Raw genomic sequence first — 12,425 nt, forward strand, 5'->3', positions numbered from 1 at the left:
TGGTGGCTCAGACGGTTAAAAAAATCCACCTGCAATGCAGAAGACCTGGGTTCGACCCCTGGGTTGGAAGATCCCCTGGAGGAGGGCATGGCAACCCACTCCAGTATTCTTGCTGGAGAATCCCCAAGGACAGAGGAGCCTGGTGGGCTATATTCCATGGGGTCACAAAGAGTTGGACACAACTGAGCAACTAAGCACACAGCCATTTAACAATGATGTGGTATTCCAGGTGATCAGCAGAGGGACTCAGCCATTCACATACATGTATCCATTCTCCCAAATGCCATTTATAAATAATGGCATATTTTTGAAATAACATAAAAGAAAGTTGGTTTCTTTTAAATGTCTAATATTCATATTGCTAAAAGGAGATAAATTTATTGATACATTTTATATAGGTCTTCATGAAGTGCTTTATCATTTGTTCCTATTAAAATTTCTGACTGGAATTCTGTAGCCCAAATAGTGAAGAAGATAGTCTCCAATAAATAGTGCTGGGAAAACTAGATATTTAAATGCAAAAGAATGAAATTAGATTCCTATCTTACTCTGCTTATAGAACCTCTGTGTGTGTGTGTGTGTGTGGGTTTGGTCATGTCAAACTCTTTGCGGCCCCATGGACTGTAGCCCAGCAGGTTCCTCTGCCCATGGAATTTTCCAGCCAGGAATACTGGAGTAGGTTGCCGTTTCCTACTCCAGGGGCTCTTCCTGACCCAGGGATCGAACCCACATCTCTTTTGTCTCCTGTATTGGCAGGCAGATGCTTTACCACTAGAGCCACTGTATAGAACCTCCAATAGAAGACTCTCCTTTTGGACTCTGTTCCATTTTCCTCCCCCAGGCATACAATTACCCATGCTAGCTGCAATGATGTGAAAAGTCACCACACAGTTTTTTACAGAGAAATGGGCTCTGATGGTCCAATCATTCCCAGAAGATGGCTGTGTAATATAGAGCACACTGTCTCTCTGAGAATTGGTCTTCTAATATTGTAATTAAAATAAAGAGATTATCCTTCATATCCTTTTAGCATTTTAGATAATCCTAAGAGTTCTTTCCACTTCCAAAATTTTAAGATGGTTCCTCTTCTGATTCCCATATGCCATTGACACAATCCAATGCTTATTTAGTTAATTACACAATGCTATATATGTCAGCCATTTTTATGCTGATAATATCCCAGTTTTATATCTCAAGTTCAGGATTTATTTTCTATCTCAAGTTCATGAGGTTTATTCTCATATAATAAATGGCTTCCTGAACATGTCTACCTAGATGTTATATCAGTACTACAAATACTTAATGTCCAACATGCCTGATTCATTAACGTTCCCCATCAACTTGCTCCTTTTTCTGTATACTCTCCTCATATTGTTTAGGTTACTCTCTCTTTGATTGTCTTCTACTATACCATTTTAGCAAATAACCACCTGCTTACTTGTCTACTTATCTGAGTCTACAATACTCAGTTCGAGTTACCTTCTTACACAAAATTTTCCTAAACACACTTCCTAGGCAAGAAGAATTTCTCACCACCTGTGGTATCTTGAGTAATATCAGAGCACCTGCCTGAGTCTGTTCACCTATTTATTTGTCTACATTTTGAACTCCTTGAGAGGAATTATAGTTTCTTATTTCCTTGTGATTCTATGCTCAGCTTAAAATATATCACATTAGATGATTAACAAATATATCATGAGTGAGTAAAAATGAAAATTCTCTGATCTGAGAATGGCTCATGTCCCATTTTTTAATCTGAAATATATTCTCACACTAATAGCATCTCCAAGACAGGGAGAAGCCATTGGCTTTCTTGCTTATTTTGACTTGTTTACCAGTTTATGAAGACTCATATAAATGTTTACCTTCGTTTGTTTGCACTCATCCTTTCATGAGATATCAGTGTTCTTTCCATGTACATTCTGTCTTGCAGAGGGCAGAGACTTTTCTTTTTCCTCTCTTCCTTGAGATTGAGATTAGAATAATGATGCCCAGCCAGTTTTTAATGAATGTTCATTCCTGTACCCCACATTTGCCTTAGTTCCCTCTGGAAAACAACTGAAGTTTCTTATATGTAGGCATTTATATATAAACCAATTTGATCATCAGCAGTTAACAAATACACTTCCAACTCTTCAAAATGTTAATGAAATTTAGACATGATTCTTAGCTCTCGTTCAGTAAGCATACTTGGGTGAATAAGCTGTCAAATTTGAGTGGCTGAATTTTTCTCAGCATCATCTTAAAATGCCTCCTCCTCTCTGATCAGGCTAGAAGAAATTAACCAAAGTGATTTATTTTAACAGTGTCAAGAAATAATGTGTGACTAGTGAAAAATGATAGAGTCAGCTTTCCTTCCCATTATGTTTTTAAAACTTACGGGTACTGGAATAATCAACAGCAAATCAGAAAGAACTTTGCCTTATAAGAAAAGTTTCTTTCTCTAAGGTCACAAACCCTTTAAGACTTTGAGTCTGCTCTTCACTTTCTTTCCTTGAGTGGGTAGTGCTTTGTCACTCCCACAGCTATTTCCTTCCTCCTGCCAGTCTTCCTGACATTTCTTGATAGAGTCAGGAATAGCATTTTGTCAGTTAATTTATCTTTAAAAGGTCACAGATTATCATAGACTAGCTTGGCAGAAATGAACGTATTACAGAACGTAGTTCAAACCAAGTAAACATTAACACTGATAATAATTATTATTAATCTTTAGTAGGTTCTAGTTATAATTGCATAATTAATGCAGTCAATCCACGAAATGGCCCTGTAATTTAAGCATCCTATGTCAGCCTTTTACAGGTCTCAGTGGTAAAGAATACACCTGCCAGTGCAGGAGGTGTGAGCTTGATCCCTGGGTTAGGAAGATCCCCTGGAGGAGGAAATGGTAACCCACTCTAGTACTCTTGCTGGAGAATCCCCATGGACAGAGGAGCCTGGTGGGTTAGAGTCCACGGGGTCACAAAGAGTCAGACATGACTGAGCGTAGCATGGCATGTCACAATGTAAAAGCACACTCCTTTTGCAGAGAGGAAGAGAAGGATTGGCGAGGAGAGGCCACGTGGCCAATGGATGACTGAGTTAAAATCTGAACTCCTGTCCTCACATTTTTTGCATTTCACCAGTGTTTATAAGAATATGTGAATGCAATTGTCCATGTCTTGAATGACAAGGGCTCTTGAGGAGAGGTGCTTAAGGCAGATGGTGATCTGTTCAGCAGGCATGTAGCCTGTATTCCCGTTGTCACATAGTTGGAAGCAGATTCAGATGTCTGAGATGAAACTGTGCATGTAATGAGTTGAACAGGGGTTTGCCTGACTCTCATGAATGTTTCTTTGCCTTCTAGGAAGATTTCCAACCTGCAGCAGCCTCAGAGACCAACTGGGAGTCAGTCACAAGCTCTATCTCAGTAAGTAATTCATTTTTCTGTTGCCTGCAAAAACAACTTATGGAGTAGTAGCTAAGGTCAATCCTGGGATGACTTCAGCTTCATAAAGGATCTATGGCTTGATCGAAAGCCAGATCTCAAGCATGATGTGTTCTTCCATTTCTTTTAGGTTACAGTGGGCTATGTGCAATGCCCTTTTGCCTTCTCTTTCAGAAAGGTTTCCAGGAAATGTCAGTACCCATTGTAGGAACACGGGGGACAATGACTTAAGTATTTATGAGTTTCAAAGCAGAACATTCCAACTAAAAGACTATCCAGCCATATAAAATATATAAAACAGGTCCAAGGCCCAAGCTCAAGTGGGGAATTTTGAAATAGCTTTTTGAATATTCCAGGGGAAGCTGTTAACCTTTGCATTTTCAATGGTCTTTTCATATGTGAAAAAGCCCCAGTGTTATTCATAAGATAAAACTTAAGTACAAGCCAGACTTGTATTCTGTGTGTCTTAGAAATAAAACATAACTCACCCTGAAACTTAAAATGGTTCATGCTCCATTTGTTTTCCTCCAAATTTAGTCATTTCTCAGTATTCTGTCTACTTATCTACTTTGTTCAGAAAGAGCAGGTTTTGTTTTCACCAATCCTGTGGGTAGCACTTGCATAGCAATAAACTAAAATATGATAAATGCAGTTGTTCATTATAAGATTAAGAGCATGGAGAAAACTTGGCTATGGTTCTAAAGTATGTTACTGTGGCTGAGTCAATGTTGATTATTTTTTTCCCCCTGAAGTGACAGTCTATCTTTTGTTCTTGGGGGGAGTTTTAAACAATATCCTGAGATGCCAGGATTTCCTCATCTATAGACTCTGTGACTCTTTAATTCACCAAGTGCGGCTGCTGGACTAGAATATGATCTGCTGGAGATCAGTGAGGCCTGTAATGGTGATTTTACAGGAACTTTGTTCATCTCTGACAGTTGGCAATGCATGCTCTGAAATTAGCTGGGTATAGGCAATTATTGTCAGGTAGGAGACAATTCAAATAATGCTGGGGTACTGGGGAGCTAAGAGGCTAGGCAGGAGGTGTGGGCAGTTAGCAGCTGACTGACAATTTAAGATACGTGCCAGTGGCAGCTTTTCCACCAGGACCAAGAGTTCTGTTCTGTCAGGAGATCCTCTGGCTGCTCAAGTATCTTTTGTGTGATCGCTCAAGGTTGTCTCATCCCTCCTTGCCCCAAGGGCAGAAATTAATGAGCTTGAAGTCCCCCTCTAACTCAGGATAGCCCAGGTCCTCTGAAACAGAAGGATTGTCCCATCCATTTGGTGCGTCTGTGCAAGCTCAGCCTTATGTCTGAATCCACTGGAAACTCTTCTAGATTGAGTTCTAAGTCCAGGTTCTGCTGAGTCCTCTTGGAAGGTGAGGGAGACTTCACTTCTTTTCTCAGCATTCTGATTTTCAAAAACCTTCTGAATCAGGGGCAAAAGCCCTTGGATCTCCCATTAACTTCTTTTTTTGTTTTTAAACCATTTATCATTTATTTATTATTATTATTATTATTTTTACTTTACAATATGTAAACCATTCTTTGCTTCTGTTGAGACTGGTTTACAGTTTTCAGAATATTTTTTAAAACAAATTTTTATCATTTTAAAGTAATTCACTTAGCTTTTAGTTTGATTTTTATGAACATATAACAGAATCTGAACGAGATCAAATTTATAGTGCCATTGAAAGAAGCACAATCAAATAGTATCTCCCTCAAAAAATAGTTTTGAAATAATTGACTCAGAAACTAAAATGTTCTCCATTGTTGATTAGGTCACCTAGTCAGTCATAAATATTTTCTTAACCATTATTAGTGTGTTAGTCGCTCAGTCATGTCTGACTCTTTGTGGCCCCATGACTGTAGCCCATCAGGCTCCTCTGTCCATGGAATTCTCCAGGCAACAATGCTGGAGCGTGTAGCCATTCTCTTCTCCAGTGAATCTTGCCAACCCAGGGATCAAACTCAGGTCTCCTCCATTGCAGATTCTTTACCATCTGAGCCACCAGAGAATCCCCAAGCATCATTAGTATTTCAAGTCAAAACTTGAAAAAAGCAGCAAAACTCATATATAAGTTCTCTTTTACATTGTACCTATAGTTTGTATTTGCTCTTCAAACTAATATTAGCAGAGCTTGGATTCCCTCCTCATCCTCAGGGACTAAGAGCACCTCCACAGCTTTCTCTTGGAGGGACATCTGAATACACCCCCTACACCTTAGGTACTGTTAAGACGAAGCCCAGGAAGCTCCTTGCCAGGAGGTCCCCAGAATCATTTAGTTAGCTTTGCTTGTGGTTGAATGGCTTGATTGATGTACCTGCTTTTGTCTCAAAAAAGAGGGAAAAATGTAATTTCAAAGCTTTGATATGGTGTCATGCACCTAACTTTGGCCAGTTAATTTTGATTTTGTGGATCTTAGACCACATTATTGTGATACAAAGCTAACTGTAAATCATGTGGTCAGTAAGAGCCAAGTAGACTGTAGATCCAGACAACACAAAGTTGAGTGGGAATTTGGACTTGTGTTACTGAATCGTAAATTTAGCTGCCTTGAGTATAGTGTACCAAGAGGGTTGTGAAAGACAGAAGTAATGTACCTTAATCAGGGTTCAGCTTCTATGAGCCATGCACACACAAACACAAACACAAATACACTCCTAGATTAAATAGTCGGACTGGTACCTTCACCAGTCTATCTCATGTCTCTCACTTTACACTCCAAACCCCATCTGCCACTTACTCCCTTTCCATATAGGGTGTATTTGAATTACAGCAAATTATACCAATAGTAGGTATTTATGCTCTTATAAAACCTCTTAACAATATTGCATAGGACAATATTACATAGGAACCTGGAATGTTAGGTCCATGAATCAAGGTAAATTGGAAGTGGTCAAACAGGAACAAAGTGAACATCAACATTTAGGAAGCAGTGAACTAAAATGGGCTGGAATGGGTGAATTTAACTCAGATGACCATTATATCTACTACTGTGGGCAAGAATCCCTTAGAAGAAATGGAGTAGCCCTCATAGTCAACAGGAGTCTGAAATGCAGTACTTAGATTCAATCTCAAAAATGACAGAATGACCTCTGTTGGTTTCCAAAGAAAACCATTCAATATCACAGTAATCCAAGTCTATGCCCCAAACAGTAATGCTGAAAAACCTGATGTTGACTGGTTCTATGAAGACCTACAAGACCTTCTAGAACTAACACCCAAAAAAGATGTCCTTTTCATTATAGGGGACTGGAATACAAATGTAGGTAGTCAAGAGATACCTGGAGTAACAGACAAATTTAGCCTTGGAGTAAAAAAATGAAGCAGGGCAAAGGCTAATAGAGTTTTGCCAAGAGAACTCATTGATAATATCAAGCACCATTTCCAACAACACAAGAGAAGACTCTACACACGGACGTTACCAGACTGTCAATACTGAAATCAGATTGATTATATTCTTTGCAGTCAAAGATGGAGAAGCTCTATACAGTCAGCAAAAACATGACCAGGAGCTGACTGTGGCTCAGATCATGAATTCCTTATTGCCAAATTCAGACTTAAATGGAAGAAAGTAGGGAAAACCACTAGTACATTGAGGGATGACCTAAGTCAAATCCTTTATTATTATAAAGTAGAAGTGACAAACAGATTCAAGCGATTTGATCTGATAGTCATACTGTCTGAAGAACTATGAACAGAGGTTCGTGACATTGTACAGGAGGCAGGGATCAAGACCATCCCCAAGAAAAAGAAATGCCAAAAGGCAACATAGTTGTCTGAGGAGGCCTTGCAAATAGCTGAGAAACAAAGAGAAGCTAAAGGCAAAGGAGAAAAGGAAAGATATACCCACTTGAATGCAGAATTCCGAAGAATAGCAAGGAGAAATAAGAAAGCCTTCCTCAGTGAACATGCAAAGACATTGAGGAAAACAATAGAATGGGAAAGACTAGAGATCTTGTCAAGAAAATCAGAGATACAAAGGGAATATTTCATGCAAAGATGGGCACAATAAAGGACAGAAATAGTATGAACCTAAAAGAATCAGAAGATATTAAGAAGAGGTGGTAAGATTAAACAGAAGATTACAAAGAAGATCTTCATGACCCAGATAATCATGATGGTGTGATCCCTTACCTAGAACCAGACATCCTGGAATGTGAAGTAAGTGGGCCTTAGGAAGCATCACTACAAACAAAGCTAGTGGAGGTGATGGAATTCCAGTTGAGCTATTTCAGATCCTAAATGATGATGCTGTGAAAGTGCTACACTCAATATGCTAGCAAATTTGGAAAACTCAGCAGTGGCCACAAGACTGGAAAAGGTCAGTTTTCATTCCAATCCCAAAGAAAGGCAATGCCAAAGAATGCTCAAACTATAGCACAATTGCACTCATCTCACATGCTAGCAAAGTAATGCTCAAAATTCTCCAAGGCAGGCTTCAGCAATATGTAAACTATGAACTTTCAGATGTTCCAGATGGATTTAGAAAAAGCAGAGGAACCAGAGATCAAATGGCCAACATCCACTGGATCATCAAAAAAGCAAAGGAGTTTCAAAATAATATCTACTTATGCTTTATTGACTATGCCAAAGCCTTTGACTGTGTGGATCACAATAAACTGTGGAAAATTCTTAACGAGATGGGAATACCAGACTACCTTATCTGCCTCCTGAGAAATCTGTATGTAGGCCAAGAAGGAACAGTTAGAACTGGACATGGAACAACAGCCTGGTTTCAAATTGGGAAAGGAGTATATCAAAGCTGTATATTGTCACCCTCCTTATTTAACTTAGATGCAGAGTACATCATGAGAAATGCTGGGCTGGATGAAGCATAAGCTAGAATCAAGATTGCCAGGAGAAATATCAGTAATCTCAGATATGCAGATGACACCACCGTTATGGCAGAAAGTGAAGAAGAACTAAAGAGCCTCCTGATGAAAGTGAATGAGGAGAGTGAAAAAATTGGCTGAAAACTCAACATTCAAAAAACTAAGATCATGATGTCTAGTCCCATCACTTCATGGCAAATAGATGGGGAAACAATGGAAACAGTGACAGACTTTATTTTGGGGGGCTCCAAAATCACTGCACATGATGACTGCACCCATGAGAGATTAAAAGACACTTGCTCCTTGGAAGAAAAGCTATGACAAACCTAAACAGCATATTAAAAAGCAGAGACATTACTTTGTTAACAAATGTCCATCTAGTCAAAGCTATAGTTTTTCCGATAGTCATATATGGATGTGAGAGTTAGGCTATAAAGAAAGATCAACGCCAAAGAATTGATGCTTTTGAATTGTGATGTTGGAGAAGACTCTTTAGAGTCTGTTGGACTGCAAGGAGATCCAACTAGTCCATCCTAAAGGAAATCAGTCCTGAATAGTCATTGGAAGGACTGATGGTGAAGCTGAAATAGTTGGTTACCTGATGCAAAGCACTGACTGATTGGAAAAGACCCTGATGCTGGGAAAGTTTGAAGGTGGGATGAGCCAGGGTCAACAAAAGATGAAATGGTTGGATGGCCTCACCAACTCAATGGACCTGAGTTTGAGTAAGCTCCTGAAGTTGGTGATGGACAGGGAGGCCTGGCATGCTGCAGTCCATGGGGTTGCAAAGAGTCAGACATGACTGAGCAACTGAACTAAACTGAAAACCTCTTAATTTTCCCCAAGAGTAAGTGTCATTTGGGTATCTTTGGATCTTGATTTGTTAAAAAGCATTCACCTGAAAGTCTGAAAATAATTGTGGGCTTTGCTCTCTGGGACTCTATAAGGCATATGCATATTATTTCTCTATAGGAATACAGCTAAGTTTCAGAAATGTAAGTTTTCATTAATTTTTATTTTCCTATATAGATATGAGATACTTGCCCTTGGGGGATATTATTTGTTTAGCAGTTTCTTTAAAGACATTTAGAAAACATTGGAGACTATGCTTTCCATTCCCTTATTAATGGGTCATGAATTTTTACAGAGATGTTTGACTCATGGCTCATTTACCTCTAGATTGTACAAGGGTTAGTGAAGTAAGTGCTTAGAAATTTATATGGGAATATATTCCATGACAAAATGCATAATCCCTTCCAGACTTTCTATGATGTTGCATTCCCCACTTAAGGAGTATTCCTGAGAATGTTTTAATGGCAACAGGGATCCCTAGCAATTATAGCACTTAAAACGCATACACACACACACACAAAGTGCATTTACACACGTACACACCCAAGTGAATCTTCCAGTCAAGGGAGCCAGTTTCATGGCTTATTATTCTTGTTGACAATAAGCTGCTTAACGTACCAAATTTTATCAAGATATTTGCAGAGTAAATATAAACACTGCTCAGAGAACGTCTGTTGTGCTAGGTGAGTTATAAAGAGGGGGCATTGAGGCTAAGCAAGGGAGATGAAATGGATTACTCACAGTTTGCACAGAAGATGAAAGGAGTTCATAATTTACCTATTACCATTATTTGTTGATATGGATATGATGATTTGGGTCTTTGAACCAAGAAATTTAATGACTTATTTTGATATTTCCATTTATCTGGTATCATTTTTAATGATTACAGTTCAGATGCTGGGTATTTTATAATCTTCCTGTTTTTGATTTGCAGTAAAGCAAATGACTGTGATTTACCAAGTAATTATTTAGGAATATGGCAAGACTATGGCATAGGGGCTTACCATGATATTTATATACATGATGTCTTATAATCGGAAGTCTGTGTTCCTTCCATAAGGTTGTGTGACTTGTATTTCATAGCAATGCACTTTTTCTGAGTACACTGAGCTGTATGTCACTCTTAGGGGGTATCCTATCACTCTCCATCAGTAACGGACCCCACTCTTACTGCGGATGCTCTGGATAAAACGATTGCAGAATTTGATACTGTGGAAGAGCTGCTCAAGCACTTCAATCCAGAATCATGGCAAGACGATCTTGAGAATCTGTATTTGGATACCCCTCATCATCGAGGCAGATCGTATCATGACAGGAAGTCAAAAGGTAAGAAACAGATACAGTTCTTCATAAGCAGATACAAGTGCTAATAGTAACAAGTAAGAGTTTGCAATGCAATATATTTAATACACTTAAATCAGATTATTATATATCTTTTCACAACACTTTCAAATGATATTCTGTGTTTTGCCCAAACTGTGTTGTTTGTATACAACTAAGAAAGACTTGAGTCATTCAAAGTTTGGAGCTAGAAAAGACCTTATAAAATCAGCTGGATCAACTTTGTGCTTCTTGGCAAACAAGGTATTTTTAGTCCCACCATAAATAGTAGAGGTGACCAACGTCAGGGGAGCTGGATAACTCTTCAAAGGCTGCATGGCAATGGAGAGGAAAGGAGAATCACGGTCTCTTGCCTCCAATATCAGTGCATGTGTAACAGTCCTCTGTGTCTCTCTGATGGATGTGAGTGTTTAATTAGCCCAGGACTTATTCAGTGTTCGCAGGAGACGCTCCTGGTGAAGCAGTGGTCAAAATTCTGGAGGATTACAACTCTACTCATTCAGTGTCCTTTCCAAAAAATTTCATAAGGTCCTCCATAGGCTTGGCGTCCTTGATAGTTCATAGGATGGAAAGGTCCCAAGAAAGAAACAAAGATGTGGGATATTTTCCACAAGTGTGAGGGCACACATTCAGTTGGAAGGTTCAGAAAAACACAGTGAAGGGACGAGAAAAGAATATTCAGCAGAGTTAAAACATCAAGAGTTAAAACCATAGTTCTTAAACTCTTAAAAAATCGGATGCTGCATCTGGGTAATATGATTTTAGGATGTGAATGTTTATTTGAATGTTTAACTCAAACTAATAGAGAAATAATTTGCAATTACCTCTTATTGAATAAAAGTATAATTTCTAATCTGTTATGTTCTTGCTTCATTTGTTAAGAATTGTTATTATTAACATTTTCTTTGGAAGTCTTATAAGGCTGACTTGCATCACAGATGTAAAGATATTTAATACAGTACAGCCTGTTTCTTTGTAGTAACAGAGGTCCTTTTAAAGAGAAGGGATAGGTTGCCCACTCCAGTATTCTTGGGCTTCTCTGGCGGCTCAGATGGTAAAGAATCCACCCATAGTGTGGGAGACCTGGACTCCATCCCTGGGTTGGAAGATCCCCTGCAGAAGGGAAAGGCTACCCACTCCAGTATTCTGTCCTGGAAAATTCCATGTACAGAGGAGCCTAGCAAGCCACAATCCATGGGGTTGCAAAGAGTGGGACATGACTGAGTGACTTTCACTTTCAGTAATTGTGAACCTGGGCCCTTCTACAGATAATGTTTGTGTTGGTGAGGGCAATCTGTTAGAATATGTAGGGGCTGAAGTGACTAATTAGTTAACTCCTGCCTAAATCTGCTACTTATGGCTTAGGTCATAATCTTATATATGTAAATTGCACAGCTAAGTGGGAACAACAGAGTCACTGGTGGCCCTGATGTTATGGAGACACGGCGCATGCCTGTGTGAGTGCTAAGTCACTTTAGTCGTGTCCGACTCTTTGCGACGCTATGGACTGTAGCCCACCAGGCTCCTCTGTCCATGGGATTCTCCAGGCAAGAGTACTGCAGTGAGTTGCCATTTCCTTCTCCAGGGGATCTTCCCAACCCAGGGATGGAACCCAAGTCTCTTGCATCTCCTTCATTGGCAGGCAGGTTCTTTACCACTAGCACCACCTAGGATGTCACATGCAGGACAGTGCCACTCTCAAATCAAATTTCCTCAGTGCTCACCTTGTATCCAACACAAAAAAGAAAATGCTTTTTTATAAGGCATTGCTGTCTTTGGATCTCTACTAGGTCAACTTGAAAGACAATAAAATATTCATGATGCTTTGAGAACCCCAGAAAAAAAATATTGAAATGGCATTGGACAGAGAAATGATAAAACATGACTATGTCTTCAAGTATCTTAACCATGACAGCTATTTGAGGGTCAGCCCTACTTGACACCTATTTTTATGAAATACTAAAATTTAA

General features: G+C 39.2%; 1 protein-coding gene across 1 annotated transcript in view; it reads left to right on the forward strand.

The window, feature by feature from the left end:
• PDGFD (platelet derived growth factor D) overlaps nucleotides 1–12,425 on the forward strand; it is a 277,802-nt gene that overhangs the window by 240,061 nt on the left and 25,316 nt on the right. The window contains exons 5-6 of the mRNA XM_052653124.1: nucleotides 3,344–3,406; nucleotides 10,242–10,440. Coding sequence (XP_052509084.1) covers nucleotides 3,344–3,406; nucleotides 10,242–10,440 — 262 coding nt within the window. The remainder of the gene's footprint in view (nucleotides 1–3,343; nucleotides 3,407–10,241; nucleotides 10,441–12,425) is intronic.

The sequence above is a fragment of the Budorcas taxicolor genome, chromosome 15 (assembly GCF_023091745.1).
Source record: "Budorcas taxicolor isolate Tak-1 chromosome 15, Takin1.1, whole genome shotgun sequence".
Lineage (NCBI taxonomy): Eukaryota > Metazoa > Chordata > Mammalia > Artiodactyla > Bovidae > Budorcas > Budorcas taxicolor.